This window comes from Pseudoliparis swirei, chromosome 23 (assembly GCF_029220125.1).
Source record: "Pseudoliparis swirei isolate HS2019 ecotype Mariana Trench chromosome 23, NWPU_hadal_v1, whole genome shotgun sequence".
NCBI lineage: Eukaryota > Metazoa > Chordata > Actinopteri > Perciformes > Liparidae > Pseudoliparis > Pseudoliparis swirei.
This window is the reverse complement of record NC_079410.1, coordinates 24124660-24146646: the sequence shown is the minus strand read 5'-3', so window position 1 is coordinate 24146646 and position 21987 is coordinate 24124660. Positions and strand designations below refer to the sequence as shown.

At 47.6% G+C, this 21987-nt stretch overlaps 1 protein-coding gene and 1 long non-coding RNA gene across 3 annotated transcripts; both read left to right on the top strand.

The window, feature by feature from the left end:
- Window positions 1–53: 53 nt before the first annotated feature.
- On the top strand, window positions 54–19880 carry yipf2 (Yip1 domain family, member 2). Its single transcript, XM_056406830.1, has 9 exons — window positions 54–137; window positions 280–331; window positions 599–744; window positions 816–896; window positions 982–1069; window positions 17376–17492; window positions 17602–17768; window positions 19323–19505; window positions 19573–19880. The coding sequence occupies exons 2-9, from the start codon at window positions 301–303 to the stop codon at window positions 19660–19662; spliced, it is 903 nt and encodes a 300-aa protein (XP_056262805.1). The 5' UTR covers window positions 54–137; window positions 280–300; the 3' UTR covers window positions 19663–19880.
- On the top strand, window positions 8087–11620 carry LOC130188460 (uncharacterized). 2 transcript variants are annotated; one of them, XR_008830621.1, is made up of 3 exons: window positions 8087–9250; window positions 9903–10462; window positions 11051–11620. It is a non-coding gene; the product is annotated as an uncharacterized LOC130188460 (long non-coding RNA). The 2 variants fall into 2 exon arrangements; XR_008830620.1 differs by lacking the exon at window positions 11051–11620 and having other exon boundaries at window positions 8087–9092; window positions 9125–9250; window positions 9903–10997.
- Window positions 19881–21987: the final 2107 nt, after the last annotated feature.

Here is a 21987-nt window from a genome sequence, read left to right as displayed (position 1 = left end):
AACGATCACGTGACATGTTTGTTGACGGGATGACGTGGACCGGAGGAGGAGAGCAGTGAAGACAGCAGTGTGGGACTTCTTTCTGTCAATGCGTCACCTGCATGTGCTGTTAGCTACGTTCATGAAACCAACGACAAGTAAGTGCGAGTGTAATCGAGCCTCACGTTAGCTCGTGACGTCACAGCGGCGGAAGGTGAACCTGCTGTGACGTGGTGCTGCTCCTTAAAGATGCCCTGTTAGCCTGTTCGCGTGTCTGACCCCAGGCTCTCCTCCTCCTAGGCCTGCTGTCTGTCTGCAGCCATGGCGAGTCCTCATGACCTTCAGTTCCAAGGTAACGATCAAAACTGCTTTGTTTTGCTTGCGCTTCTGTTTTCGATGAGCTTGTCTGACATCGTGGCCATCAAAGCAGGGTACGATCACATGACTTCCTGGGACGGATCACCTCTCAACAAGCAGACTAATGGTTTCATCCGGGTTACTGAACACCTCCCGAGGGCCATGCACAGCGGCATGTGGCAAAGGGACTTCCTGGCCCAGGCCTGCAGCGGCACCGTTTCTGTTGCTGCACCACCAGTCTTAACTGCCGTGTCTGTCTTAGAGTTCGAGGAAGCAGCAGAGCTGTTGTCTGCAGACCCGGGGGCCTCCACGCTCAGCATGTCCAACCCCCTCGCCGCAGCAGGGGACGGAGAGGACGTGAAGCTGGACCTCTCCGAGGACGAGGAGGGTCAGGAGGAGAGCTCCGAGGTGTGTCCAGGACACGTGGGGACTTGGGTCACCATGACCCGGTTCTCACCGGTCTTGATGTGTGCTTCCAGCTGTTAGGGGGACAGAAACCAGCTGGAGGCTTCTGGACCTTTGAGTACTACCAGTCTTTCTTTGACGTGGACACAGCGCAGGTACCAAGCCCTCACTCAAGAGTTTACACAGGGGGTTTCTCACGGTCAGGACGATGGCTCTGTTGACACCCATCATGTGCTGCAGGTCCTGGACCGAGTGAAAGGGTCAGTGATGCCATTACCTGGAAGGAACTTCATCAAACACCACCTGAGGAGCAACCCGGATCTATACGGTGAGCCAATGGGGACGGGTTACATCTATTTGATGAGTTCTGCTTCTTTACTTCCTCTGGATGTAAAGACTGTGGAGGTGTGAGCTCAGAGGCTGGACCATGTGGTTAGGTTGTAGCTGCAGGTAGTCAACAGAACTACAGCTCAGTCTGCATGGGTACTATAGGTACAGACACTAAGTCTGCATGGGTACTATAGGTACAGACACTAAGTCTGCATGGGTACTATAGGTACAGACACTAAGTCTGCATGGGTACTATAGGTACAGACACTAAGTCTGCATGGGTACTATAGGTACAGACACTAAGTCTGCATGGGTACCAGGTACAGACACTAAGTCTGCATGGGTACTATAGGTACAGACACTAAGTCTGCATGGGTACTATAGGTACAGACACTAAGTCTGCATGGGTACCAGGTACAGACATTAAGTCTGCATGGATACTATAGGTACAGACACTAAGTCTGCATGGGTACCAGGTACAGACACTAAGTCTGCATGGATACTATAGGTACAGACACTAAGTCTGCATGGGTACTATAGGTACATACACTAAGTCTGCATGGGTACCAGGTACAGACACTAAGTCTGCATGGATACCAGGTACAGACACTAAGTCTGCATGGGTACCAGGTACAGACACTAAGTCTGCATCGGTACTATAGGTACAGACACTAAGTCTGCATGGATACTATAGGTACAGACACTAAGTCTGCATGGGTACCAGGTACAGACACTAAGTCTGCATGGGTACTATAGGTACTGACACAAAGTCTGCATGGATACTATAGGTACAGACACTAAGTATGCATGGATACTATAGGTACAGACACTAAGTCTGCATGGGTACTATAGGTACAGACACTAAGTCTGCATGGGTACTATAGGTACAGACACTAAGTCTGCATGGATACCAGGTACAGTCACTAAGTCTGCATGGGTACTATAGGTACAGACACTAAGTCTGCATGGATACCAGGTACAGACACTAAGTCTGCATGGATACCAGGTACAGACACTAAGTCTGCATGGGTACTATAGGTACAGACACTAAGTCTGCATGGGTACTATAGGTACAGACACTAAGTCTGCATGGATACTATAGGTCCAGACACTAAGTCTGCATGGGTACCAGGGACAGACATTAAGTCTGCATGGGTACCAGGTACAGACACTAAGTCTGCATGGGTACTATAGGTACAGACACTAAGTCTGCATGGGTACCAGGTACAGACACTAAGTCTGCATGGGTACCAGGTACATACACTAAGTCTGCATGGATACTATAGGTACAGACACTAAGTCTGCATGGGTACCAGGTACAGACACTAAGTCTGCATGGATACTATAGGTACAGACACTAAGTCTGCATGGGTACTATAGGTACATACACTAAGTATGCATGGGTACTATAGGTACAGACACTAAGTCTGCATGGGTACTATAGGTACAGACACTAAGTCTGCATGGATACCAGATACAGACACTAAGTCTGCATGGGTACAGACACTAAGTCTGCATGGGTACCAGGTACAGACACTCAGTCTGCATGGGTACTATAGGTACTGACACTAAGTCTGCATGGATACTATAGGTACAGACACTAAGTATGCATGGGTACTATAGGTACAGACACTAAGTCTGCATGGGTACCAGGTACAGACACTAAGTCTGCATGGATACTATAGGTACAGACACTAAGTCTGCATGGGTACCAGGTACAGACACTAAGTCTACATGGATACTATAGGTACAGACACTAAGTCTGCATGGATACTATAGGTACAGACACTAAGTCTGCATGGGTACCAGGTACAGACACTAAGTCTGCTTGGGTACTATAGGTACAGACACTAAGTCTGCATGGATACTATAGGTACAGACACTAAGTCTGCATGGGTACCAGGTACAGACACTAAGTCTGCATGGATACTATAGGTACAGACACTAAGTCTGCATGGATACCAGGTACAGACACTAAGTCTGCATGGATACCAGGTACATACACTAAGTCTGCATGGATACTATAGGTACAGACACTAAGTCTGCATGGATACCAGGTACAGACACTAAGTCTGCATGGATACCAGGTACAGACACTAAGTCTGCATGGGTACTATAGGTACAGACACTAAGTATGCATGGATACTATAGGTACAGACACTAAGTCTGCATGGGTACTATAGGTACAGACACTAAGTCTGCATGGGTACTATAGGTACAGACACTAAGTCTGCATGGATACCAGGTACAGTCACTAAGTCTGCATGGGTACTATAGGTACAGACACTAAGTCTGCATGGATACCAGGTACAGACACTAAGTCTGCATGGATACCAGGTACAGACACTAAGTCTGCATGGGTACTATAGGTACAGACACTAAGTCTGCATGGGTACTATAGGTACAGACACTAAGTCTGCATGGATACTATAGGTCCAGACACTAAGTCTGCATGGGTACCAGGGACAGACATTAAGTCTGCATGGGTACCAGGTACAGACACTAAGTCTGCATGGGTACTATAGGTACAGACACTAAGTCTGCATGGGTACCAGGTACAGACACTAAGTCTGCATGGGTACCAGGTACATACACTAAGTCTGCATGGATACTATAGGTACAGACACTAAGTCTGCATGGGTACCAGGTACAGACACTAAGTCTGCATGGATACTAGGTACAGACACTAAGTCTGCATGGGTACTATAGGTACATACACTAAGTATGCATGGGTACTAGGTACAGACACTAAGTCTGCATGGGTACTATAGGTACAGACACTAAGTCTGCATGGATACCAGATACAGACACTAAGTCTGCATGGGTACAGACACTAAGTCTGCATGGGTACCAGGTACAGACACTCAGTCTGCATGGGTACTATAGGTACTGACACTAAGTCTGCATGGATACTATAGGTACAGACACTAAGTATGCATGGGTACTATAGGTACAGACACTAAGTCTGCATGGGTACCAGGTACAGACACTAAGTCTGCATGGATACTATAGGTACAGACACTAAGTCTGCATGGGTACCAGGTACAGACACTAAGTCTACATGGATACTATAGGTACAGACACTAAGTCTGCATGGATAATATAGGTACAGACACTAAGTCTGCATGGGTACCAGGTACATACACTAAGTCTGCTTGGGTACTATAGGTACAGACACTAAGTCTGCATGGATACTATAGGTACAGACACTAAGTCTGCATGGGTACCAGGTACAGACACTAAGTCTGCATGGATACTATAGGTACAGACACTAAGTCTGCATGGATACCAGGTACAGACACTAAGTCTGCATGGATACCAGGTACATACACTAAGTCTGCATGGATACTATAGGTACAGACACTAAGTCTGCATGGATACCAGGTACAGACACTAAGTCTGCATGGATACCAGGTACAGACACTAAGTCTGCATGGGTACTATAGGTACAGACACTAAGTCTGCATGGGTACCAGGTACAGACACTAAGTCTGCATGGGTACTATAGGTACAGACACTAAGTCTGCATGGATACTATAGGTCCAGACACTAAGTCTGCATGGGTACCAGGGACAGACATTAAGTCTGCATGGGTACCAGGTATAGACACTAAGTCTGCATGGGTACTATAGTTACAGACACTAAGTCTGCATGGGTACCAGGTACAGACACTAAGTCTGCATGGGTACCAGGTACAGACACTAAGTCTGCATGGGTACTATAGGTACTGACACTAAGTCTGCATGGATACTATAGGTACAGACACTAAGTATGCATGGGTACTATAGGTACAGACACTAAGTATGCATGGGTACCAGGTACAGGCACTAAGTCTGCATGGATACTATAGGTACAGACACTAAGTCTGCATGGGTACCAGGTACAGACACTAAGTCTACATGGATACTATAGGTACAGACACTAAGTCTGCATGGATACTATAGGTACAGACACTAAGTCTGCATGGGTACCAGGTACAGACACTAAGTCTGCTTGGGTACTATAGGTACAGACACTAAGTCTGCATGGATACTATAGGTACATACACTAAGTCTGCATGGATACTATAGGTACAGACACGAAGTCTGCATGGATACTATAGTTACAGACACTAAGTCTGCATGGATACCTGGTACAGACACTAAGTCTGCATGGATACTATAGTTACAGACACTAAGTCTGCATGGGTACCAGGTACAGACACTAAGTCTGCATGGATACTATAGGTACAGACACTAAGTCTGCATGGATACCAGGTACAGACACTAAGTCTGCATGGATACCAGGTACATACACTAAGTCTGCATGGGTACTATAGGTACAGACACTAAGTCTGCATGGGTACCAGGTACAGACACTAAGTCTGCATGGGTACTATAGGTACAGACACTAAGTCTGCATGGATACTATAGGTCCAGACACTAAGTCTGCATGGGTACCAGGGACAGACATTAAGTCTGCATGGGTACCAGGTATAGACACTAAGTCTGCATGGGTACTATAGTTACAGACACTAAGTCTGCATGGGTACCAGGTACAGACACTAAGTCTGCATGGGTACCAGGTACAGACACTAAGTCTGCATGGATACCAGGTAGATAGATAGAGATAGATATATACTTTATTAATCCCCAAGGGGAAATTTGTCGAGTCAGTAGCAGCAACACACAAGAATAAAAATAAAAAATAAAAAAACACAAAATATAAGAAGGGTTAGGGTGATCTGGCAAGAGGTGATCTGTTGTAGAGCCTCATAGCCGTCGGCAGGAATGTTCTCCTGTATCTCCTTGTGGCAGCGGAGCGTGAGGAGACGTCTGGAGAAAGTACTCCTCTGTCCCTGTAGGAGGTGGTGGAGAGGGTGGTCCGGGTTGTCCAATATGGACACCAGTTTCTTCAACGTCCTCCTCTCCACCACCTGTTCCAGGTGCTCCAGCTGGCAGCCGATGATGGAGCCAGCCTTCCTAACCAGTTTGTTAAGACGGCTGGTGTCACCGGCTCGATGCTGCTCCCCAGCAGACAATGGCAAAGTGCAGCACACTGGCCACAACCGACTGGTAGAATAACTCCAGCATCTTGCTGCACACGTTGAAGGATCGAAGCTTTCTCAGGAAAAGAGTCGACTCATCCCTTCTTGTACACAGCGTTGATGTTGGCCTTCCAGTTCAGTCGGCTGTCGATGGAGACGCCCAGGTACTTGTACTCCTCCACCATGTCCACGTCCACTCCCAGGACACTCAGAGGGGGAGGAGCTCTTCCTCCTGAAGTCCACCACCATCTCTCTGGTCTTGGCCACGTTCAGCCGCAGGTGGTTCTCATCGGCCCACTTTACAAAGTCACTCACCACTGCCCTGTACTCCTCCTCCCGTCCATCCCTAATACACCCGACCACTGCAGAATCATCAGAGTACTTCTGCAGATGGCATGACTCCGTGTTGTACTGGAAGTCACTGGTGTACAGGGTGAAGAGGAAGGAGACAGAACAGTTCCTGTGGGGCTCAACATCACTGACCACCGTTCCAGACAGCACACGGCCCATTCTGACAAACTGTGGTCTGCCTGTGAGGTAGTCAGTGATCCAGGAGATGGTGGACGCGTCCACACGGCCACGCAGCTTCTCACTCAGCAGCAGTGGCTGGATGGTGTTAAATGCACTGGAGAAGTCAAAGAAAGTGACTCTCACAGAGACACGGTTCCATCCAGGTGCGACTGAGCTCGTTGCAGCAGGTAGATGGTGGCGTCGTCCACTCCCACATGAGGCTGGTAAGCAAATTGCAGAGGGTCCAGCGATTTCACCTGCGGCCGGAGGTGGGCCAAGACCAGCCTCTCCAGCACCTTCATCACATGGGAGGTGAGGCGACCGGTCGGTAGTCGTTGAGGCCAGATGGTGCCGACTTCTTTGGGACAGGGGCCAGGCGCGTCGTATTCCACAGCACGGGACTTCCCCAGCCTCAGGCTGAGGTTGAAGAGGCGCTGCAGGACACCAGACAGCTGGGTGGCGCAGGTCTTTAGGACCCTGGGGCTGATGCCATCAGGACCTTCAGCTCTGCGCTGGTGTAGTTTCTCCAGCTGTCTTCTCACCTGGTCAGTCGTCACACAGAGAGGGGAGGTGGAGGAGCCCATTGTTATTGAGGGCTCGGTGGATGTGCAGCTCAGCAGGGGGACAGAGGGGAGGAGGTGTTTGGGAGGTGTGATGTGGAGGAGACGGGGAGGGCTGTGAACTGAACCTATTGAAAAACAGTTCAGCTCGTTGGCCCTCTCCAGGAGCCCCTGGCTGTCTCCCTCCCACCTTGAAGCCAGTTATCTGCTTCATCCCAGACCACACATCCCTTGTGTTGTTCAGCTGGAGTTTGGCCTCCAGCTTCCTCCTGTAGGAGTCCTTGCCCTCCCTGAGCTTCACCTTTAGGTTGCGCTGGGCTTTCCTCAGCTCATCCCTGTCTCCAGACCTGAAAGCAGCTTTCTTCATGTTAAGAAGCGCCTTCAGGTCCCTGGTGATCCAGGGCTTGTTGTTGGGGAAGCAGCGCACAGTCCGTGATGGGATGGTGGTGTGTTCACAGAACTTGATGTATTCCGTGATGCAGTCGGTCATACTGTTGATGTCCTCCCGTGCGGTCCACACAGCACATCCCAGTCCGTTGACTCGAAGCAGTCCTGTAGAGCGTCGTTAGCCTCCAGAGACCACCTCCTCACAGTCCTGGTGGTCACCGGCAGCCTCTTCACCAGAGGAACATACCTGGGTGTCAGCGGACCAGGTCATGATCAGACCTGCCGAGGGGAAGGGCAGTGGCGCTGTATCGTCCTTAGTATTAGCATACAGCAAGTCCAGAGTTTTATTGTTCCTTGTTGGGCAGTCTATGTATTGATGGAAGGTTGGCAGAGCTTTTTCCAATGTGGTGTGGTTAAAGTCACCAGTGATAGCCATGAATGCTCCAGGCTGATGATTCAGCAGAGCAGACACAGTGGAGTGGATGGTGTCCACAGCTTCCTCAGCGTCAGCTGATGGCGCACGTACCGACAACCACAATGGCGGACGTGAACTCTCTCGGCAAATAGTACGGGCGCATCCCCACGGCCAACAGTTCAATGTTCGGGCTACAGAAGCGCTCCTTCACGCACACATGGTCCGGATGGCACCACCGTTCATTCACATAAACAGCGATCCCGCCCCCCCTCTTCTTACCGCTCTGTGTAGCGTCTCTGTCAGCCCGAACAGTTCTGAAGCCGGGCAAAGACGCGCTGTGATCCGGATAGTCCGCGTGCAGCCACGTCTCAGTGAAACACAGGAGGCTGCTCTCACGGAAGATCCTCTCAGACATTACCAGCGCGCCGAGCTCATCCGTCTTATTCGCCAAAGACCTCACGTTCCCCGTTATGATCGACGGTACCGAGGGTTTGTATCTCCTCGTTTTAGCCCTCCGCTTGACACCCGATCTGCAACCGCGAGCCCTTCTCCGTAGCTCCAGCGGGATCACATGTCTGTCTCCAGGCAGAAGCTTCGGCCTGCACAGCGCGATCAGCTGAGCACGCGAGTAGACGACGGTCCCCGTCATTGTTTTGCTGCAGGCTCTCCGATACTCACGACAAAGTGAACAAAAGCCACAGTAGAATTATCGAAAAAAGTAGTTATGGTCCAGTGTCCGACCGTAACTAAGACAAACGTGAAAGAAAAGAAAAAGAAAAAGAGAGGAAAAGTGCAAAAAAAAGACAATAAAATAATAAGCAAAACGCCACTACTGAAACAAGCAGCCGTTGGCACAGCGCTTCCTCATCCCAGGTACAGACACTAAGTCTGCATGGGTACTATAGGTACAGACACTAAGTCTGCATGGGTACCAGGTACAGACACTAAGTCTGCATGGGTACTATAGGTACAGACACTAAGTCTGCATGGGTACCAGGTACATACACTAAGTCTGCATGGATACTATAGGTACAGACACTAAGTCTGCATGGGTACTATAGGTACAGACACTAAGTCTGCATGGGTACTATAGGTACAGACACTAAGTCTGCATGGGTACCAGGTACAGACACTAAGTCTGCATGGGTACTATAGGTACAGACACTAAGTCTGCATGGGTACCAGGTACATACACTAAGTCTGCATGGATACTATAGGTACAGACACTAAGTCTGCATGGGTACTATAGGTACAGACACTAAGTCTGCATGGGTACTATAGGTACAGACACTAAGTCTGCATGGGTACAATAGGTACAGACACTAAGTCTGCATGGGTACTATAGGTACAGACACTAAGTCTGCATGGATACCAGATACAGACACTAAGTCTGCATGGGTACTATGGGTACAGACACTAAGTCTGCATGGGTACCAGGTACAGACACTAAGTCTGCATGGGTACTATAGGTACAGACACTAAGTATGTATGGGTACTATAGGTACAGACACTAAGTCTGCATGGGTACCAGGTACAGACACTAAGCCTGCATGGATACTATAGGTACAGACACTAAGTCTGCATGGGTACCAGGTACAGACACTAAGTATGCATGGATACTATAGGTACAGACACTAAGTCTGCATGGGTACCAGGTACAGACACTAAGTCTGGATGGATACTATAGTTACAGACACTAAGTCTGCATGGGTACCAGGTACAGACACTAAGTCTGCATGGATACTATAGGTACAGACACTAAGTCTGCATGGATACCAGGTACAGACACTAAGTATGCATGGATACCAGGTACATACACTAAGTCTGCATGGATACTATAGGTACAGACACTAAGTCTGCATGGATACCAGGTACAGACACTAAGTCTGCATGGATACCAGGTACAGACACTAAGTCTGCATGGGTACTATAGGTACAGACACTAAGTCTGCATGGGTACCAGGTACAGACACTAAGTCTGCATGGGTACTATAGGTACAGACACTAAGTCTGCATGGATACTATAGGTCCAGACACTAAGTCTGCATGGGTACCAGGGACAGACATTAAGTCTGCATGGGTACCAGGTATAGACACTAAGTCTGCATGGGTACTATAGTTACAGACACTAAGTCTGCATGGGTACCAGGTACAGACACTAAGTCTGCATGGGTACCAGGTACAGACACTAAGTCTGCATGGATACCAGGTACAGACACTAAGTCTGCATGGGTACTATAGGTACAGACACTAAGTCTGCATGGGTACCAGGTACAGACACTAAGTCTGCATGGGTACTATAGGTACAGACACTAAGTCTGCATGGGTACCAGGTACAGACACTAAGTCTGCATGGATACTATAGGTACAGACACTAAGTCTGCATGGGTACTATAGGTACAGACACTAAGTCTGCATGGGTACTATAGGTACAGACACTAAGTATGCATGGGTACTATAGGTACAGACACTAAGTCTGCATGGGTACTATAGGTACAGACACTAAGTCTGCATGGATACCAGATACAGACACTAAGTCTGCATGGGTACTATGGGTACAGACACTAAGTCTGCATGGGTACCAGGTACAGACACTAAGTCTGCATGGGTACTATAGGTACAGACACTAAGTATGTATGGGTACTATAGGTACAGACACTAAGTCTGCATGGGTACCAGGTACAGACACTAAGCCTGCATGGAGACTATAGGTACAGACACTAAGTCTGCATGGGTACCAGGTACAGACACTAAGTCTGCATGGATACTATAGGTACAGACACTAAGTCTGCATGGGTACCAGGTACAGACACTAAGTCTGGATGGGTACCAGGTACAGACACTAAGTCTGCTTGGGTACTATAGGTACAGACACTAAGTCTGCATGGATACTATAGGTACAGACACTAAGTCTGCATGGGTACCAGGTACATACACTAAGTCTGCATGGATACTATAGGTACAGACACTAAGTCTGCATGGATACCAGGTACAGACACTAAGTCTGCATGGATACCAGGTACATACACTAAGTCTGCATGGATACTATAGGTACAGACACTAAGTCTGCATGGATACCAGGTACAGACACTAAGTCTGCATGGATACCAGGTACAGACACTAAGTCTGCATGGGTACTATAGGTACAGACACTAAGTCTGCATGGGTACCAGGTACAGACACTAAGTCTGCATGGATACTATAGGTACAGACACTAAGTCTGCATGGGTACCAGGTACAGACACTAAGTCTGCATGGATACTATAGGTACAGACACTAAGTCTGTATGGGTACTATAGGTACAGACACTAAGTCTGCATGGGTACCAGGTACAGACACTAAGTCTGCATGGATACTATAGGTACAGACACTAAGTCTGCATGGGTACCAGGTACAGCCACTAAGTCTGCATGGGTACTATAGGTACATACACGAAGTCTGCATGGATACTATAGTTACAGACACTAAGTCTGCATGTATACCAGGTACAGACACTAAGTCTGCATGGATACTATAGGTACAGACACTAAGTCTGCATGGGTACCAGGTACAGACACTAAGTCTGCATGGATACTATAGGTACAGACACTAAGTCTGCATGGGTACTATAGGTACAGACACTAAGTCTGCATGGATACCAGGTACAGACACTAAGTCTGCATGGGTACCAGGTACAGACACTAAGTCTGCATGGATACTATAGGTACAGACACTAAGTCTGCATGGGTACCAGGTACAGACACTAAGTCTGCATGGATACTATAGGTACAGACACTAAGTCTGCATGGATACTATAGTTACAGACACTAAGTCTGCATGGATACCAGGTACAGACACTAAGTCTGCATGGGTACCAGGTACAGACACTAAGTCTGCATGGGTACTATAGGTACAGACACTAAGTCTGCATGGATACCAGGTACAGACACTAAGTCTGCATGGATACCAGGTACAGACACTAAGTCTGCATGGGTACCAGGTACAGACACTAAGTCTGCATGGATACTATAGGTACAGACACTAAGTCTGCATGGGTACCAGGTACAGACACTAAGTCTGCATGGGTACTATAGGTACAGACACTAAGTCTGCATGGATACTATAGGTACAGACACTAAGTCTGCATGGATACCAGGTACAGACACTAAGTCTGCATGGATACAGGTACAGACACTAAGTCTGCATGGTACAGACACTAAGTCTGCATGGATACTATAGGTACAGACACTAAGTCTGCATGGGTACCAGGTACAGACACTAAGTCTGCATGGATACTATAGGTACAGACACTAAGTCTGCATGGATACCAGGTACAGACACTAAGTCTGCATGGATACCAGGTACAGACACTAAGTCTGCATGGATACTATAGGTACAGACACTAAGTCTGCATGGGTACCAGGTACAGACACTAAGTCTGCATGGATACCAGGTACAGACACTAAGTCTGCATGGGTACTATAGGTACAGACACTAAGTCTGCATGGGTACCAGGTACAGACACTAAGTCTGCATGGATACTATAGGTACAGACACTAAGTCTGCATGGGTACCAGGTACAGACACTAAGTCTGCATGGATACTATAGGTACAGACACTAAGTCTGTATGGGTACTATAGGTACAGACACTAAGTCTGCATGGGTACCAGGTACAGACACTAAGTCTGCATGGATACTATAGGTACAGACACTAAGTCTGCATGGGTACCAGGTACAGACACTAAGTCTGCATGGATACTATAGGTACAGACACTAAGTCTGCATGGGTACCAGGTACAGACACTAAGTCTGCATGGATACTATAGTTACAGACACTAAGTCTGCATGTATACCAGGTACAGACACTAAGTCTGCATGGATACTATAGGTACAGACACTAAGTCTGCATGGGTACCAGGTACAGACACTAAGTCTGCATGGATACTATAGGTACAGACACTAAGTCTGCATGGGTACTATAGGTACTGACACTAAGTCTGCATGGATACTATAGGTACAGACACTAAGTCTGCATGGGTACCAGGGACAGACATTAAGTCTGCATGGGTACCAGGTATAGACACTAAGTCTGCATGGGTACTATAGTTACAGACACTAAGTCTGCATGGGTACCAGGTACAGACACTAAGTCTGCATGGGTACCAGGTACAGACACTAAGTCTGCATGGATACTATAGGTACAGACACTAAGTCTGCATGGATACTATAGGTACAGACACTAAGTATGCATGGGTACTATAGGTACAGACACTAAGTCTGCATGGGTACCAGGTACAGACACTAAGTCTGCATGGATACTATAGGTACAGACACTAAGTCTGCATGGGTACCAGGTACAGACACTAAGTCTGCATGGATACTATAGGTACAGACACTAAGTCTGCATGGATACTATAGGTACAGACACTAAGTCTGCATGGGTACCAGGTACAGACACTAAGTCTGCTTGGGTACTATAGGTACAGACACTAAGTCTGCATGGATACTATAGGTACTGACACTAAGTCTGCATGGATACTATAGGTACAGACACGAAGTCTGCATGGATACTATAGTTACAGACACTAAGTCTGCATGGATACCAGGTACAGACACTAAGTCTGCATGGATACTATAGGTACAGACACTAAGTCTGCATGGATACCAGGTACAGACACTAAGTCTGCATGGATACTATAGGTACAGACACAAAGTCTGCATGGATACTATAGGTACAGACACTAAGTCTGCATGGGTACCAGGTACAGACACTAAGTCTGCATGGATACTATAGGTACAGACACTAAGTCTGCATGGGTACCAGGTACAGACACTAAGTCTGCATGGATACTATAGGTACAGACACTAAGTCTGCATGGATACTATAGGTACAGACACTAAGTCTGCATGGATACCAGGTACAGACACTAAGTCTGCATGGGTACCAGGTACAGACACTAAGTCTGCATGGGTACTATAGGTACAGACACTAAGTCTGCATGGGTACCAGGTACAGACACTAAGTCTGCATGGATACCAGGTACATACACTAAGTCTGCATGGATACTATAGGTACAGACACTAAGTCTGCATGGATACCAGGTACAGACACTAAGTCTCCATGGATACCAGGTACAGACACTAAGTCTGCATGGGTACTATAGGTACAGACACTAAGTCTGCATGGGTACCAGGTACAGACACTAAGTCTGCATGGGTACTATAGGTACAGACACTAAGTCTGCATGGGTACTATGGGTACAGACACTAAGTCTGCATGGGTACCAGGTACAGACACTAAGTCTGCATGGGTACTAGGTACAGACACTAAGTCTGCATGGGTACTATAGGTACAGACACTAAGTCTGCATGGGTACCAGGCACAGACACTAAGTCTGCATGGGTACCGCAGGCAGACACTAAGTGGTACAGACACTAAGTCTGCATGGGTACTATAGGTACAGACACTAAGTCTGCATGGGTACCAGGTACAGACACTAAGTCTGCATGGGTACTAGGTACAGACACTAAGTCTGCATGGGTACTATAGGTATAGACACTAAGTCTGCATGGGTACCAGGTACACACTAAGTCTGCATGGGTACTATAGGTACAGACACTAAGTCTGCATGGGTACCATGGTACAGACACTAAGTCTGCATGGATACTATAGGTACAGACACTAAGTCTGCATGGGTACTATAGGTACAGACACTAAGTATGCATGGGTACTATAGGTACAGACACGAAGTCTGCATGGGTACTAGTACAGACACTAAGTCTGCATGGATACTATGGTACAGACACTAAGTCTGCATGGGTACCAGGTACAGACACTAAGTCTGCATGGATACTATGGTACAGACACTAAGTCTGCATGGGTACCAGGTACAGACACTAAGTCTGCATGGATACCAGGTACAGACACTAAGTCTGCATGGATACTAGGTACAGACACTAAGTCTTCACAGACACTAAGTCTGCATGGATACTATAGGTACAGACACTAAGTCTGCATGGATACCAGGTACAGACACTAAGTCTGCATGGATATAAAGGTGCAGACACTAAGTCTGCATGGATACTATAGGTACAGACACTAAGTCTGCATGGTACCAGGTACAGACACTAAGTCTGCATGGATACTATAGGTACAGACACTAAGTCTGCATGGGTACTATAGGTACTGACACTAAGTCTGCATGGATACTATAGGTACAGACACTAAGTCTGCATGGGTACCAGGTACAGACACTAAGTCTGCATGGGTACTATAGGTACAGACACTAAGTCTGCATGGATACCAGGTACAGACACTAAGTCTGCATGGGTACTATAGGTACATACACTAAGTCTGCATGGATACCAGGTACAGACACTAAGTCTGCATGGATACTATAGGTACAGACACAAAGTCTGCATGGATACTATAGTTACAGACACTAAGTCTGCATGGATACCAGGTACAGACACTAAGTCTGCATGGATACTATAGTTACAGACACTAAGTCTGCATGGGTACCAGGTACAGACACTAAGTCTGCATGGATACTATAGGTACAGACACAAAGTCTGCATGGATACTATAGTTACAGACACTAAGTCTGCATGGATACTATAGGTACAGACACAAAGTCTGCATGGATACTATAGTTACAGACACTAAGTCTGCATGGATACCAGGTACAGACACTAAGTCTGCATGGATACTATAGTTACAGACACTAAGTCTGCATGGATACTATAGGTCTGCATGGATACTATAGTACAGACACTAAGTCTGCATGGATACCAGGTACAGACACAGTCTGCTGCTACAGACACTAAGTTCTAAATGGATATACCCACACTATGTCTGCATGGATACCAGAGTACAGACACTTAGTCTGCATGGATACTATAGGTACAGCACTAAGTCTGCATGGGCCAGGTTGAGACACTAAGTCTGGAGGGATGGTCTTTATGTTAGATCTTTCATCCATGGGTACCAGGCATTGTGCATGGGGCAAGGCCTTCTCTGCTGGCCTAAACATCATCAAATATCATTTGGTAGCTTCAAGTGAATGGGAATGATGATGTTGTGTCAACCAATCAGCTTTAGAGTTACCCCCAGGCTCTAGAAGCCTGAACCGGCACAGGAGCAGCTAGCAGGCTTTTGCAACGATTGGATTTACCAATATTGAGGCGGTCTATGGGCAGGTAGATGCAAAACCTCAGAACTAGGAAACTGAATTTGATAAAGGAATTAATTTACGGACTACAAAGCTGTTTTTCAACCCACAATGGCGGAAGGGAGAAGATGTCGATTTGGTCGAAATATACTTTTAAAAGCTTTTCAAGAAGAACTTTTCAAGAAGGAAAGGACTTAGAGGACTTTTTTTTTTTTTTTTTTTCCTCGTTCCGATGCGCGCGATTCTGCAGCGCCATGTAGACGGAGAGCCAGAGAAATGATATGTTGTGTAGATACTATCAACATCAGACGGCTGTTTAGTTTCTTTCTTTTCTCCGTCGATGCGGCGCATTCTGCGGCCTTGTGAGGAGCGGAGAGGCGAAAAAATGTTGTGCTGTTGTGTGAATCGATCCCAGCATCAGGCGGCTGTTTGGTTTAATAAATGAACAAAGACGTGCTATAGAGAAAATGACGGGGGCAGGCCAATTTTTTTTTATGTCATGCGATCTACCAATACTACGCCACGATCGACGTATTGAGCAGCCCTGGTCTAGAGCCATGATAGTAATAAGAGGTGGATTATTAATTTGGGACTGTGCAGGACACTGAAGGCCCCAGGCACAGACACGTCTGCATGGTACCAGGTACAGACACTAAGTCTGCATGGGTACTATAGGTACAGACACTAAGTCTGCATGGGTACTATAGGTACAGACACTAAGTCTGCATGGTATAGGTACAGACACTAAGTCTGCATGGGTACCAGGTACAGACACTAAGTCTGCATGGGTACTATAGGTACAGACACTAAGTCTGCATGGGTACTATAGGTACAGACACTAAGTCTGCATGGATACCAGGTACAGACACTAAGTCTGCATGGGTACTATAGGTACAGACACTAAGTCTGCATGGGTACTATAGGTACAGACACTAAGTCTGCATGGGTACTATAGGTACAGACACTAAGTCTGCATGGTACTATAGGTACAGACACTAAGTCTGCATGGATACTTTAGGTACAGACACTAAGTCTGCATGGGTACTATAGGTACAGACACTAAGTCTGCATGGGTACTATAGGTACAGACACTAAGTCTGCATGGGTACCAGGTACAGACACTAAGTGTGTGTGTGTGTGTGTGTGTGTGTGTGTGTGTGTGTGTGTGTGTGTGTGTGTGTGTGTGTGTGTGTGTGTGTGTGTGTGTGTGTGTGTGTGTGTGTGTGTGTGTGTGTGTGTGTGTGTGTGTGTGTAGGGCCTTTTTGGATCTGTGTGACCCTGGTGTTCTCGGTAGCGATCAGTGGGAACCTGTCCACGTTCCTCAGTGAGATGGGGAACCCCTCGTTCCACTACCGCCCACAGTTCCACCGAGGTGGGTCCTCTTCAGGCTCTCTGCTCCCCGGGACATGATGACATGATGATAACAGACACTGAATGGTGTGTGTTGGTTCCACTGAGTCTGCTCTCTGTCTCTCAAACAGTGACCATAGCGGCGGTGGTGATCTTCATGTACGCCTGGCTGGTGCCGGTTGCTCTCTGGGGTTTCCTGAGCTGGCGGCAGGGGTCCGAGAGGCAGATCGGGGGCTACTCCTTCCTGGAGACGGTGTGTGTGTACGGCTACTCCCTCTTCATCTACATCCCCACCTCGGTGAGTTTGACCAATGGCCGTCAGGAGAGAGCGGCATGGTTGTTGTCTCTGAACGTTAATGTGTCTCTGACTGGCGCCTCTCTGCTGCTAACGAGCGCCACAGCCTGTAAAGATCAATACTCTCCAATCAATGTGTTGGATGATCTCATTGCTCAACAGCCCATCTGTTCAATGTGTGGTGGTGTGTTCAATGTCTGGTGGTGTGTTCAATGTGTGGTGGTGTGTTCAATATGTGGTGGTGTGTTCGATGTCTGGTGGTGTGTTCAATGTCTGGTGGTGTGTTGGATGTGTGATGGTGTGGTCAATGTGTGGTGGTGTGTTCAATGTCTGGTGGTGTGTTCAATGTGTGGTGGTGTGTTCAATGTGGTGGTGTGTTCAATGTCTGGTGGTGTGTTGGATGTGTGATGGTGTGTTCAATGTCTGGTGGTGTGTTGGATGTGTGATGGTGTGTTGGATGTGTGGTGGTGTGTTGGATGTGTGATGGTGTGTTGGATGTGTGGTGGTGTGTTGGATGTGTGGTGGTGTGTTGGATGTGTGGTGGTGTGTTGGATGTGTGTTGGATGTGTGATGGTGTGTTGGATGTGTGATGGTGTGTTGGATGTGTGGTGGTGTGTTGGATGTGTGGTGGTGGTGTGTTGGATGTGTGATGGTGTGTTGGATGTGTGATGGTATATTATGTGGTGTGTTGGATGTGTGATGGTGTGTTGGATGTGTGTGGTGTATGTATGGTGTGTTGGATGTGTGGTGTGTGTTGGATGTGTGATGGTGTGTTGGATGTGTGATGGTGTGTTGGATGTGTGATGGTGTGTTGATGTGTGATAGTGTGGTGTGTTGGATGGTGTGTTAGATGTGGTGGTGTGTTGGATGTGTGGTGGTGTGTTGGATGTGTGATGGTGTGTTGGATGTGTGGTGGTGTGTTGGATGTGTGATGGTGTGTTGGATGTGTGATGGTGTGTTGGATGTGTGGTGGTGTGTTGGATGTGGTGGTGTTGGATGTGTGGTGGTGTGTTGATTGGATGTGGTGGTGTGTTGGATGTGGTGTTGGATGTGATAATGTGGGTGTGTGGTGGTGTTGGATGTGTGGTGGATGTTGGATGTGTGGTGGTGTGTTGGATGTGTCTTGGATGTGTGGTGGTGTGTTGGATGTGTGGTGGTGTGTTGGATGTGTGGTGGTGTGTTGGATGTGTGGTGGTGGTGTGTTGGATGTGTGGTGGTGTGTTGGATGTGTGTGTTGGATGTGGATGTGGTGTGTTGGATGTGTTGGATGTGTGATGGTGTTGGATGTGTGGTGGTGTGTTGGATGTGTGTTGGATGTGTGATGGTGTGTTGGATGTGTGGTGGTGTGTTGGATGTGTGATGGTGTGTTGGATGTGTGATGGTGTGTTGGATGTGTGATGGTGTGTTGGATGTGTGGTGGTGTGTTGGATGTGTGATGGTGTGTTGGATGTGTGTTGGAAGTGTGGTGGTCCAGGTGCGGGGTCTGGTTTGAGGGGTCCCCCGTCTAAAGGAACCTCATGAACAGAACCACAGGTCCAACCCGCGTCTCGGTTCCAGGTCCTGTGGATCATTCCCTTCGAGTGGTTGCGCTGGACCCTGATCCTGGTTGCCATGGTAATCTCTGGCTCCGTGCTGGTGCTGAGCTTCTGGCCCGCCGTGCGCGACGACACCAAGGCGATGTCGGTGGCGACGGTGGTGACCATCGTGGTGCTGCACACGCTGCTGGCCGTGGGCTGTAAGGTGGGTCAGGGGCGCTCAGTGGGACCGGTTCAGCTGGAGCGGGTCCACATGCTCTCCTCTGTTCCAGATGTACTTCTTCCAGACGGCCGTCCACGTACCAGCATCCACCCCGACAGCCGCCCCACTTCCCATCGCCGTGGCAACAGGACCCCACTGACCAATAGGAAGGAGGCAGAGTCTCTGATGTGTTCCTGCTCGGGACCAGCTGCTGATGTGATTGTGTGTCTCCTGATGCTGTGCTGGACTGAAGCAGCTCCTGTTCACTGCAACACGTGGACATGTGTACAGGGAAGACTGATGTTCACAATGATTCATTGGTGTAAGGAAAGTGTAAATGTCCTAAACCAAATGCAAACATTAAACGTGCTGCGGCCACAGCTGTGTTGCTCTTTCCATGCTGCCAGCGTTGGACTGCACGGATTTAGAAATGGATTCCAACGGGAACAATTGGCAGGAAATTTGTTGCAAAAATAAACTTTGGTTTCTGACCAAATACCTGCAAAACAAATCAGATTCTCAAGAGCTTCAGCTGTGCCATATTTATATTATCAAAATGTTCAATCTGTACAGCATACAACCTCCTCTGTGCTTGGAACCTCGCATCCAAAGGTGGCCAAAAAGAAAAATCCTTCTGCTCTCTAGTGGGGTAACATGGTACTACAAGCTCTCTAGTGGGGTAATATGGTACTACAAGCTCTCTAGTGGGGTAACATGGTACTACAAGCTCTCTAGTGGGGTAACATGGTACTACAAGCGCTCTAGTGGGGGTAACATGGTACTACAAGCTCTCTAGTGGGGTAACATGGTACTACAAGCTCTCTAGTGGGGTAACATGGTACTACAAGCTCTCTAGTGGGGTAATATGGTACTACAAGCTCTCTAGTGGGGTAACATGGTACTACAAGCTCTCTAGTGGGTAACATGGTACCACAAGCTCTCTAGTGGGGTAATATGGTACCACAAGCTCTCTAGTGGGGTACATGGTACCACAAGCTCTCTAGTGGGGTAATATGGTCCTACAAGCTCTCTAGTGGGGTAATATGGTACTACAAGCTCTCTAGTGGGGTAACATAGTACTACAAGCTCTCTCTAGTGGGGTAACATGGTACTACAAGCTCTCTAGTGGCCAACATGGTACTACAAGCTCTCTAGTGGGGTAACATGGTACTACAAGCTCTCTAGTGGGGTAACATGGTACTACAAGCTCTCTAGTGGGGTAACATGGTACTACAAGCTCTCTAGTGGGGTAATATGGTACTACAAGCTCTCTAGTGGAGTAACATGGTACTACAAGCTCTCTAGTGGGGTAATATGGTACTACAAGCTCTCTAGTGGGGTAACATGGTACTACAAGCTCTCTAGTGGGGTAATATGGTACTACAAGCTCTCTAGTGGGGTAATATGGTACTACAAGCTCTCTAGTGGGGTAACATGGTACTACAAGCTCTCTAGTGGGGTAACATGGTACTACAAGCTCTCTAGTGGGGTAATATGGTACTACAAGCTCTCTAGTGGGGTAACATGGTACCACAAGCTCTCTAGTGGGGTAATATGGTACTACAAGCTCTCTAGTGGGGTAATATGGTACTACAAGCTCTCTAGTGGGGTAACATGGTACTACAAGCTCTCTAGTGGGGTAATATGGTACTACAAGCTCTCTAGTGGGGTAATATGGTACTACAAGCTCTCTAGTGGGGTAACATGGTACTACAAGCTCTCTAGTGGGGTAATATGGTACTACAAGCTCTCTAGTGGGGTAACATGGTACTACAAGCTCTCTAGTGGGGTAACATGGTACTACAAGCTCTCTAGTGGGGTAATATGGTACTACAAGCTCTCTAGTGGGGTAACATGGTACTACAAGCTCTCTAGTGGGGTAACATGGTACTACAAGCTCTCTAGTGGGGTAACATGGTACTACAAGCTCTCTAGTGGGGTAACATGGTACTACAAGCTCTCTAGTGGGGTAATATGGTACTACAAGCTCTCTAGTGGGGTAACATGGTACTACAAGCTCTCTAGTGGGGTAATATGGTACTACAAGCTCTCTAGTGGGGTAACATGGTACTACAAGCTCTCTAGTGGGTAATATGGTACTACAAGCTCTCTAGTGGGGTAATATGGTACTACAAGCTCTCTAGTGGGGTAACATGGTACTACAAGCTCTCTAGTGGGGTAACATGGTACTACAAGCTCTCTAGTGGGGTAACATGGTACTACAAGCTCTCTAGTGGGGTAACATGGTACTACAAGCTCTCTAGTGGGGTAATATGGTACTACAAGCTCTCTAGTGGGGTAATATGGTACTACAAGCTCTCTAGTGGGGTAACATGGTACTACAAGCTCTCTAGTGGGGTAACATGGTACTACAAGCTCTCTAGTGGGGTAGCATGGTACTACAAGCCCTCTAGTGGGGTAACATGGTACTACAAGCTCTCTAGTGGAGTAATATGGTACTACAAGCCCTCTAGTGGGGTAACAT

Bases quoted from the DNA above. Each gene is read 5' to 3' on its own strand.
- yipf2 (XM_056406830.1), top strand. From the start codon at position 301: ATGGCGAGTCCTCATGACCTTCAGTTCCAAG. The intron at 332-598 runs GTAACGATCAAA...TGTCTGTCTTAG, and splicing joins TCATGACCTTCAGTTCCAAG to AGTTCGAGGAAGCAGCAGAG. The intron at 745-815 runs GTGTGTCCAGGA...GTGTGCTTCCAG, and splicing joins GTCAGGAGGAGAGCTCCGAG to CTGTTAGGGGGACAGAAACC.